The following is an 11,699-nucleotide window of genomic DNA, read 5'->3' as shown; positions in this document are numbered from 1 at the left end:
GAGGGTATCCCAATATGGGACCGGCAACAAACTCGGCGGGACACATCTTTTCAAAACATCAGAATGTCCAGCATCATCCAACACTACGGTCTCACAGTCTATGTCTCGCTTGTTCCTTTATCAGGTGGACTACAGGATCCCAAGCTGGTGGTAGAGAAAAGCCATCTTCCCTATTAAAGTTTGGATATTTCTTAATCTCAATGGCCTCGCGCAGCATTCTGGGTATGTAACGCTTCTCCTTGGCAAGAACCAGAGGCTTATCAAACTTGATTGAGTGATTGGCTTTATCCATGACATGCTCACAGACAGCAGACCTAGGTCGACGGTGCTTGACATCAGCTATGTGTTCCTTCACCCGAGTGGAAATGCTCCGTTTCGTCTGCCCGACATATGATAGGCCACACTCACAGTCCAGCCTGTACACTCCTGCAGTCTGTAGAGGGGTATTGCATTTTACAGGCCTCAGGAATTGTGACATCTTCTTCATTGGCTTGAAATATGTTTTTATAGAAGCACGCTTCAAGATGTGGCTGATCCTGTCCGTGACCCCCCTGACAAAAGGCAGAATGGCAGGCCTGCGCTCGACTGTGGGGATCTTAATGTGGGACCTCTGGTTGACCCGCGGTATCCTGAGCTCGTTTGCCTGGAGCGCGCGCCTGGCATGCTGGAGCTCCGCGGCCAGATGCTGGTCATCACATATCCTCTGGGCTCTCTGAAACAAAGATTTGCCTACTGTAACAAGTTGACTGGGATGGTGATGCGATTTGCCATTTAAGTACCTATCAGTATGAGTAGGTTTCCTATACACAGTGCGACCTAGGGTGTTATCAGGAGGAGGAGGGTGTAGCCAATAAACCTATCTAGAGGTGTCCTGTTTTAAAATTTGCTATGGTTCTCATCTCATTTTGATAAGACCATGTGCCACCGATACACAGATCTTTAGAATGAAGGGTACCTATATTTAATCCAGAAACAGAAATATTAACTTAAAATAAAAATTGCGTAAAAGTAAAAAAAATATAGTAAAAATTAAATAAAATGGAACTAAAAATAATACTAAATTGTTAGCATGTCTAAGCATTTTACGTCAAAAATGTGACAGAGTTAGACCAAGAAAAGTCTGCAGAGATTTTGACAGCAGACACGCAGTGCCAGTGTTATTAATACGTCATAATTTGTGACGTTTTCAACCAAAAGGTACCACATTGTCGCTTGTCGATCAGGTTGATTTCTAATTGAAGCCATATGGAAGTAGCGCCTGAATGACAAGCGACGATAAGTACCCTTTTGGTTGAAAATGGCACATTTCATAGAAGTTTAACGTTTAAAATATCACCTGCCCGCGCAGCATGGTTTCCCCTATCACTAAGTCCGTCACTTTCGCACTCACATACTTGTTAGAACGTGACAGGCATGGTGATAAGCGTACCGTGCTACGACTCCAGCACTGCGTGTGCTGTCATAATCTCTGTAGACATTTCTTGGTTTGACTCTACGTAGGAAGTGGCGCCCTCAATAATTTTCTACAATTTATTGTCGGACTAAATAAATTCAAACAAACTCTGGGAAATACAAAACTGGCCGCCAATAAATCTCCATCGTGTACCTCTGACGCGTCCCTAACGTCTTTTTAAATGTCAAACCTCAAAAGTCAAACAAACACGTAGCTTAATATCAACAAGCAAAAATAATGAATAAAAATAGTAAAACCTCGTAAAGTAACTTATTAAATAATGAAGTAAGCAAAATCAGATGACCACGGTCGGGCGTTGGTTGGTGGTTATGTTAGGAACCTCGTTCGTAGTTGCGTTCCTCGGCGTAGCCAATCCAGTCCAGGCGCTCCGACACTGGGTCCAGCGAGCCACTCACGTTACGCAGAAGATCGACCTCAGCACGCAAGTTTGCTACAGCGAAATCATCCCTGGCCTTTACCTGAGTAATATCAAAGCTGCCACTGATCGAAATGTCCTCCGACATCTTAATATCACCCATGTACTCACCATCGAAGCGCATCGCATCCCTAAGTCAACCTTCGCCGACGACAATATTACTAACCTTTTCATCAAGGCATATGATACGAGCCAGACGAACCTCATGCCCTATTTCCCCATGTCCAACGCCTTCATCGAGGAGGGTCTCGCTAGCGGAGGGAACGTCCTCGTCCATTGCCGTTTTGGCGTATCACGATCGGCCACCTTGGTTATTGCCTACCTGATGCAAAAGTACAACATGAATTTCGACCAGGCCTTCGAATATGTGAAGTCAAAGAGGTTTTTTATTAATCCTAATCCTGGATTTGTGAGCCAACTCCAAGAATACCACCGGCTTCATTACGGCGTGAATCAGTATCAGAGATTCGAGGCATACTGTGCCGTGAAGGCGCGCAAGCACAAATACAAGATAGTCTCAGCAGCTGTGATCCTTATGACCATCCTCGTGCCTATAATTGTTTTGGTGGGTTGACAGTTCCCGAATTTTCTAAATCGTTTAATAGTGTCCGTGTCTACGTAATAACTTTTTTTTTTCCAGATCTATCTGTGGTAATGCAGCTTATAAATTGTGAGGCTTACCATGCACTAATCATCTTTGTTCTCGGCGGAATTGTACTGTTTTACTCCTAAAAAAGAGACCCACCAGCGACAAAAGTGGTTCGTGTGTGAGCTAAATATACCCATGTAACTATTCTCGTGAATATAAATATGTCAAATCGGTTGAATACGCCGTTTTTCATTTCCTACATTGTGAAGTCGAATAGTCACACATGCAACATTTCATTCAGTTATTTTACAATCTTTTAGATAAACTAAAATGTACGAAACTGACACAAGTATAATATATAATATAATAGCGCAAGTGCATTGCCGGTCTTAAGATGGAAAGTAACTCTTTTTTTGAAAATAAATTATGAAGATCGTATCGGTACTATCAGTCTGGAAATACTGCGGGCGACAGTTCATTCCTAAACAATCTTATATAACTCAAGAGGTATCGATACGATTGTCACATTCTCAAGTGACAATCGTATCGATACCTATAAATAACTAAAAATTTTAAAAAGTTAGTCATCAAAGTTAATTCGGTAAACTTTCACCAAGCTTCCGCCACATAAATCTCGACAAGAAAACCCGCTTACGCAAAATGGCCGATTTCGGTGGCATAATGTTATCTTTTACGTCATTCTCACAGTAAGCAATACTTGGCTCGAATCCCGCGCAAGGTATTCATTTCAATCGCTTACACAGCGCATCGTCTTCTCGAGCCACTTGTTCTCCTGATATCGAGTAGTTACTCAAAGTCGCAGTTCAGACTGATACCAGTTGGCTTCAGGAAAACCGTTTGAGTAATGGAAATAACAGATAGGAAGTGCATAATTAATCGGCTACAGAATAAGAATAACTGAAATCGAGCGCGAAACAATACTACTAGCTATTATTATATCGCTGCTAAAATAGAATTTTCCAGAATCGAGATCAGATAGACTGGAGACTGCTGATGTCTGAGATGTGAGACTGATTCTTGGAACTGATTGACGATCAAATTACGATTAAGAATCTTGCTTGAAGACAGATGTAGTCTTCTCCCTAATCTCTCTTCGATATTTTTTTAATTTTTAACCAATGCTCCTCTTTGCCCTGGCTACACAATCGTCACTTTCTTCCGGTTCACACGCGATTTACGACGTCGACTCATGCAGAAAAGGAAGCCCCGCTCCGAATCCTTCCTTGTGCAAAGGCTGTCCGTGGTAATCCAGCGTGGAAGTGCGAGCATCATCGGCACCTTTGCACCGGGAACGGCAGGGAGCGGTTTATTTTTATAAGTTTATAGTTTTTATTTTTATTTGTAAGCTTTAGTTGTGATTTAACGAATGATTGTTTAAACGAATCAAAGGTCAGATGTGTCCCAAAAAAATGACCTATCAAATCAAACGATCTTATTTTATATTAGATGCAATCGCATCTTAGGTAGTTATCCTACCATTACCATGCGCTTGATATAAAATTAGAATGAGACAGATTTTTATAACTTCTGTAACAGGTACGAGCATAGATATAAGGGTACGAGTAAAAATGATAGGCACTTACCAGTTGAGTTTAAAACTTAGTGCTTCTTCGCATGCATTTTGAACTGTCGCCCGCGGTATTTCCGGATCGAAACGACCTTCAAATCTTCAAGAAAATACCATATGACTACCATTTTTTATTCCGCCAATAGACTATTAGGTGTTGAATGAGAGACGAGATGCTGAGTTTAAGCCATAAAATATCATTAAAATATAAATTTGCAATTTCAGAAGTACAAACTAAACTTTTGCGACGTAGATTTTCCTTATACAGGATAGCCAAAAAATATTAAGTGCATTCCCGTCGCCAGGGAGGTTTTGGGATTATACTGAGCAACTTTTACTATGGGACCAACGCCAGCCAAAATGTCAAATGTATGAAACAGCCAAAAAAATTTTCGCGATTTCGGGGTTGGTCCCATTGTAAAAGTTGCTCAGTATAATTCCAAAACCTCCCTGGCAACGGGAATGCACTTATTTTTTAGCCACCGTATATGTAGATTTTAGGAAATCAGTATTTTCAGATATACTAACGTTAAGGATGACTCACGCTAGACCGAGCCGAGGCCGGGCCGGAGCTTTCGGCGTTTCGTTTTTTATTGAAAGCACCCCGTGATCACCGATCAGCCGTCATACGATACAAGTGCGGAAAAGAGGAAATTCGAAACGAGTGGCGATAAATTAAAACACGACCGCAGGGAGTGTTTTAAATCGACACGAGTTGCGAATTACCTATTCGCACGTGTATCGTACAACGTTTTACAGTACATATGGCCCTTTAAACTTTCGACATATGCACGAAAAGTGCTCTTTTACGCACTAGTGCGAGAAAGTAGTACCATATGTACTGTAATAGTTATTTGTGCAACAAGAGAGGAAAGTTGGTTTTTCTTGCGAGTGTTTATGATGTAAAATAACTTTGCTCTCGTGTTGCACACATAATTTTTCACCTTAGTAGTGAGAACATATTAAAGGTTAAAATGTATTTCGAATTACACAGAATACTACAAAAAAAAAGTATGAAGTGGCAGTTCATGGCCTTCACTAAATTTAAAAGCTACTTTGTTTCACTCCCTGGAGTGAGGAAAGTCGCACTTTCTTCACTCCCTGGAGTCAGGAAAGTCGCACTTTCCTCACTCCAGGGAGTGACGAAAGTAGGCTTGTTCGAGCTGCTAAGGTGAAAAATGACATGTCGAACTCCTCGGCCCGGTCTAGCATGAGTCCTTTAGCGACTGAGTATATTTTCCTCCTAGATTTTCATAAAAAATGCTCAATAATTTCCTCTTCAGTTGAGCCCACGGGATCGTCCACACAAAACCATCTAGCCTAGTCAAGGAGTCACGTCTATTATCGTAGCAATTAGTATTTAATCCCACTCATAACGTGTCTATTTCAGAATTTTTGGATGTTTTTCATATTCTGCGTTCGCTCACTTTTTTTGTTGTTCGCTATTAATTGGCGGGTATTTTCAGTAAGCTAAATATAAAACTCAACTAACTTCATAACCGATCAAGCGAAAATAGACTTTATGTCTTCATGCATTAGAATTTAAACAGGTAAATTGGTAGTAGGTACAGGTGCTCCGATTGCGGTACTTCCAAAACTATAATATTTCAAGAAACCACGCCGAAGGGCATGTGTTTATTTTGAAAGAGTAATGTTTCCTGTTTTTCTGGAGGTAAGGCATTCCAATGATTAAAACAGCATAGGGAAATCAGAAATGATGACGGATTCTAAATTAATAACTTTTACCTACACTTTTTACGCAGTTCAACTTTTAAAGTTTTTTAAAGTTGTAGCCACAGCAAAATCACGCTTATATGTCTCATAACGCACCCTACACTGTCTCACACGCACACTCCTCTTCTTTCCTACCATGAGGTTTTACGCATGGTAGGAAAGAAGAGGAGTCTGATGAGAACCATAGAAAATAGAAGAGGATAGATGCTTGGACACCTGCTACGACACGACTAATTTATCAAAAACATAATTGAAGGGAGAGTTGAGGCAAGGAGTCGGAAAAACTCAACGTCGTGTCGTATCAGGCTGTCAAGGAGAAGGCAGAGGACCGACACATATGGAAATCGCTCCACCGACAAGAGTACAACTCTTAAATATATGATGATGATGATGATGTAATCATGATTTTGGATAAGTAAGATATTGGTTCCTTTGTACCAATAAGGTTGTGCTTTGTGTGTTTGACAAATTATGTTCTGCTACCGAAATTATCCAGGAACTTTTGAGTTTGTCATTCTTTTAATAACATTTTTTCAAGTTTGAGATTTCAATATTGGTATCTACGGTTAAGGGTACGGTACGAAAATTCACACGCGATTTCGTTGCACGGCTTGCACTGATACCTTGAATCTTTTGACCCTCAGTAGTTTAATTCGCATCTAAACCTATTCATGAAATCGGAGCTGTCGGTATGAATTTACTTAGTCTATTTATTTTGTAACAATGGATATATATACAATGGTAGTTAAAGGAACATTATTCTCTTATTTCCTCTATGAAATGCTTAACTTGTTTAACGCGCTATAGGCGTTTTATCGACGCCGCTGGCAACGCTGTCCGAAATAATACGTCTATTTCGATGATCCTCGTGACCCAGCGACGGAATGCCGCTATTTTTACCCGCCATCTTAGTTTTGGAACAATTATTACATGTACGATGTCGTCGAATTTATCAAAAACGAGATCTTATCCGTCAGCTGGATGAATTAATGTGAAAGATGTATTTTTAATTTCAGTTGCTTTTCATTTTGCCACAATTTGCAAAGTAGCATTGTTTACACCATGCCCAAAAATTCGTCTGACTGATGGTACCTAAACGAACACCGTAATTTATAAAAAATCTAAGACTATTACTTAAAATTCCATGTTTTTTTTATGTAATAGGAAGCAAACGAGCAGACGAGCCGCCTGATGGACATAAGCAACATCAGAGGAGCCACTTATGCGTTGCCCATGTTCAAAAATTGGTGGTGGTCATAAATTGTGGGTTCACTTGTAACCTCGCTTATGCATATAAGGGCTCATTTAGACGGTGCGAGAACTCGCGTGCGAGTTTCATTACATTGGGTATTTGATACAGATACAGATACAGATACAGATCTTTTATTGGTAAAAATAAAATACATTTTACAAGTCATTCAAATTCTTAAGAATAAAATAAAAATAAAAATAATATTCACAATAATAAGTTGATAATTTGGAAGAAGTTACGATATGGGATCAATGATCATTTCGCATAGACAGCATGAATTCGTCGATCGAGTAGTAAGCCTTCTCTACAAGTAACGATTTCAGCTTATTGTTAAATATTGTGTCACTTTTCGATTCTTTTATATCGGTCGGTACGAGTTATAAAGCTTTGGTCCCATAATATTTAGAGACTTTCGTGACTTCGCGAGTCTGCGGAGTCTTCGCGAGTCTGCGGAGTCTTCGCGAATTTGATCGGTAAGCTGAATAGGGGATATTACTGCAATGTTCTGCCACCAGAGTGCAGTACTAGCCTTTTTAGTAACATACATACTGTACCTTTAACAGGTTTTTGACAAGTTTTCAGAGATAATAAAATATGACATTGATGCATCAAGGCGGTTTGCTTACAGCCGAGCGGACCTACCGGAAAACGCGAATCCAAAAAGGCGCTATCTGCCTCTTTATCGCTCGGTTTGTAAGTGACAGAGATGTTAGATAACGAAATTTTCTTGTTTCACGATAGACCCTCAGATTGTGGTAGTGCCGCCCTGGCGCCCCCCACGCAGAGTTTCGCGTAATATTCCCTATATTGTTTTTTCAGAGCAGTACGGATATGATGGTCGTTCTTGTCTATGTGATAGCGTGATAAAACGTTGTTCGTCACTTTCTATCCCGCGGTGTGAAAAGTGACAGTTATTTTATCAACGTGGGTAAAGTCATCCATAATACGCCTGTAGAACTTTAATCAACCGCCAGGAGAGAGAATAAAGAGGTTCTCTTGTTAATTTACAGGTTAAGGAGAGTTTTAGTACTATAATCTATACTAGCTTCTGCCCACGACTTTGCCTGCGTGGAATTATGAGGATGATGATATTGATGATTCCATGTCCTTTCCCGGGCTAACTATCTCAATACCAAGTTTCATCTAATCTTAAACGAATCTAAAAAAACGTATGTCATTTGTTCAGAAACCAATAGGTATTTGGTATCACAGAAATTTATGAAATTGAATATTAAATTTTTAAGATCGGATCGGAATATTCGGAATAGGCGACTAATTGACTAATTTTTGAAAATGGTTTTAATTGATTGTTTATGACTTAATAATTACACTACATTGATATTTCCGTGAAATTTCCTGTATTAAATATAAAAAAATCAATGTTAAAGTTTATTTATTTTGAACGCGCCTTAAACGCTGTTTTTGCAAAGGGGCTAATCACGTGACACGTGTGACGTCACACGCGAGTAAACTCAGTCAATGACCTTAGTAAATCTTATGGTTTATATGCATTGAATTGATTATTTCACTGTAAAATGGTATATAAATGGTGTATAGTGCCGCAATGTTCAAGTACGACTATAAAAAATCCAGATAAATTGTTTGTTTCCGTTCCAACGAATCCCAAAAAAAGAAAAATGTGGTTAAAACTAGCGCGAAAAGACCCAAAGAGCATTTTAGCGCATACAAATGTTTTTATGTGTGAAGACCACTTCGATGTAAGTAATATTTTTATATAAGCGGATTTTGTTGTATTTAACGAAACAAGATCTAGGTATTTAATGTATTACTACATAACCTCATAACATAGCTCTTTCAGCATTAGTAGGTAGTTAGTAGCATACTTTTTCTTTCAAACTAAAGTGCAGTATGGAGATACTATTCTCGTCATCGTATTCTATATATATATATCGTCGTCGTATTTGTATCATCGAAATCGAAATGTTCGTAAACAAACAATTTTTACGTATACTCGTATACTGTTTTTACATTTCTAAGTTCCGCAGCATAGTAATCCGGATTATCTTTAAAGTAAAGTGCAACCATTGATGCGTCTGTCTGGTAGGTTGTCGCTATCAGCTTTCACATATTTCGGCTCCATTTTGAGATTCTTATGAATATTGTGCTACTAGATATACGGATAAATCGGAATATATCAGAAAACTGTGGAACAATAACTAAAATTAACTAAATACAAATAAAACAGTTAAAACACTCAAGGCAATCAAGAATGTTTACGCGCGTGTGACGTCATCCGAGCGTTGACCAATCACAGAGCGTTCACGTACCTGATGAAATTTCAAAATTTTTTAAATTTTCTTTCGTTTATATTCCAAAAACTAAACATAATTTACATTCAAATATAGTGAAATATACTTTATTAGTTTATTATCTTTCAGGATGACAGCAATTCGTTATATATTTTTAATGTTGTCAAATACCCTATTAAAGTAACTACAGGTGAGGTGACTATTACAGTATAGTTTCCAAACACCCCGATAGATGGCGCAGCCTGCAAGATAAATGGCGCTATCGTTAGTTCGCCGTAGTTTCTTGGCGTCCTCTGTACGTTCCATACCATTATCGATTGACATCTAGTTTGTGTTAAAGCTAGAAACAAGATTTCTCTAGAAAGGGTGTTGGTTGGCCAAATGTCCGGCCAGCATCTTCGGAAAACCTCAAAAGAAAACTAAAAACAATATTCTTACTAGATAAGAGTCCCCGGCAAGCTCGGCTGAATTTCACCTTTCCATATAAACGGAGTCTCGCTCTCATTTTAAAACGACGTGTTGGATTGTAATGAAACTTTGCACGTACAATGACATGAAGTATATCTAGGTCTGTAATTAGTTTATATAGCTTTAGTATATAAAACAAACGACATAGAGCAAAAACTAATTTTGCATCAACCGTCAGGAGAGAGAATAAAGAGGTTCTCTTGTTAATTTACAGGTTAAGGAGAGTTTTGGTACTATAATCTACACTAGCTTCTGCCCGCGACTTTGCCTGCGTAGAATTATGATATTGATGATTCCATGTCCTTTCCCGGGCTAACTATCTCAATACCAAGTTTCATCTAAATCGATTCAGCTGTTTAAGCGTCAAGAGGTAACAGACTGACAGACAGAGTTACTTTCGCATATTTATAATATTAGTAATAGGGATTATGAAAAGAAACAAAAATGCTGTTAAGACTAAACAGTTCTAGATGCATGTTAAAGCTTGCCTAGATAGTGTGTGCATAGATTAGTATATGTTATTACCGAGTGTATGTATCGAAATATCTAATGACACGGGAGCGAAGAAACTAGGTTAAAAATAAATGCAGTAAGCTTCATGATAGGATGTTTTATTTAATAGTTTCATAAAAATATTGTTCACAGATGTTCGCGGTGGCGAGAACAGAAAAACAATAAGTTATTACGAAATACGGTTTATCTATTACAATCATTTGTGCGGTCATTTTGTCTGCATTAAATAATAAAAATTAACAAACTTACAAAAATCTTAGTCTAGTAATCTCATAATAAAATATAAAAACTAGGAGATTCGATGTCTCGAAGCACAATATTGCTTTAATTACAAACTAACATTAAAAAGTACATTTACTTAAACTTAAGTAGTGTTACACAAAAATTTCAACAAACGGTAAAAATTCTAGAAAATGTTTTGTACAGATTTTGTTATATTTGATTCTATTATTGTCTAATAATCTCAAAGGTCACTTGCATGTTAAGTCAATTTAGTTGCACCTAAATAGTTATTGACCGCAAGTCTTTATAAAACATTATAGGAATATTTTAATATTGCTACATAATTAGTTCAAAACACGTAGAAATTTAAGGCACACTGTTGACAAAATTTCCCTTGTAGCAAGTTTTAAAATCCTATGTACAATCTATGTACATCCTAAACTAACATAAATCTACAATATAAAAATATCGCATCAATTCTCATACAATATTGTACTTACTTAAGATGGAAGACATACTTTAACAAAGTTTACATTATGTACAATATTTTATGTGGTTGTCTTTTGTCAAAAACCTTTTACGCTAATGTACTTGAAACATTTGAGCCTAAATTTAGATATTTATAATTAATCAGTCTACATTGCATAAGTTCGTTTAACAACCATAGTTTTAGATGCACCATTCTCAGATCTAAATTCGACTTGATTCGGACAAGTATGTTCTAATGTATGGGGAAGACAAACAAATTATAGCCAGCATGAAATTAATGTAGATGATACCTTTGGGTATGGTGCTTTACGCACACTAGCGTCCCCTTCCCTCCCCCTGACGCAACCCCCCCTTTTAGCATGAAATATGTCCCGTTTAACGGTTTATTTTTAATTTTTGAGAAAAGTTTAAAAGTGTCAAGGTAACAAATAATCCTTATTCATTTTTTAAAAGGTTATATGCAACTTTTTGGTACCTTAACTTGTTGAAATTCAATATAACATAATACGTGATAGTACTGACAGAAATCTTATGGAACCAGCTTGTTAAATGGTTAAATTTTGTCGAAGTTCATCTAGCTATAACATAAATATGGTGCATCATAGCAATTAATAGCAAATTAATAAACCCTTTTTTGTAAAAAATTTAAGAAGGATTATTTATTTCATTGACATTTTTTTCCTAT

At 37.8% G+C, this 11,699-nt stretch overlaps 2 protein-coding genes across 2 annotated transcripts in view; one reads left to right on the top strand and one right to left on the bottom strand.

Annotated features, from left to right (window-relative positions):
* The first annotated feature begins 1,726 nt into the window (after nt 1-1,726).
* Nucleotides 1,727-2,716, top strand: LOC134751472 (uncharacterized). Its single transcript, XM_063686875.1, has 2 exons — nt 1,727-2,454; nt 2,530-2,716. The coding sequence occupies exons 1-2, from the start codon at nt 1,753-1,755 to the stop codon at nt 2,542-2,544; spliced, it is 717 nt and encodes a 238-aa protein (XP_063542945.1). The 5' UTR covers nt 1,727-1,752; the 3' UTR covers nt 2,545-2,716.
* A 7,669-nt stretch (nt 2,717-10,385) lies between these two features.
* The window catches only part of LOC134751381 (transcriptional activator cubitus interruptus), a 127,484-nt gene continuing 126,170 nt past the window's right edge, over nt 10,386-11,699 (bottom strand). Inside the window, exon 22 of the mRNA XM_063686739.1 lies at nt 10,386-11,208. The gene's annotated coding sequence lies outside the window, so the exon portion shown is untranslated. The remainder of the gene's footprint in view (nt 11,209-11,699) is intronic.

Source organism: Cydia strobilella, chromosome 22, assembly GCF_947568885.1.
Source record: "Cydia strobilella chromosome 22, ilCydStro3.1, whole genome shotgun sequence".
Lineage (NCBI taxonomy): Eukaryota > Metazoa > Arthropoda > Insecta > Lepidoptera > Tortricidae > Cydia > Cydia strobilella.
Note: the sequence above shows the minus strand (reverse complement) of the source record. Positions and strands in the feature narration are given on the sequence as shown.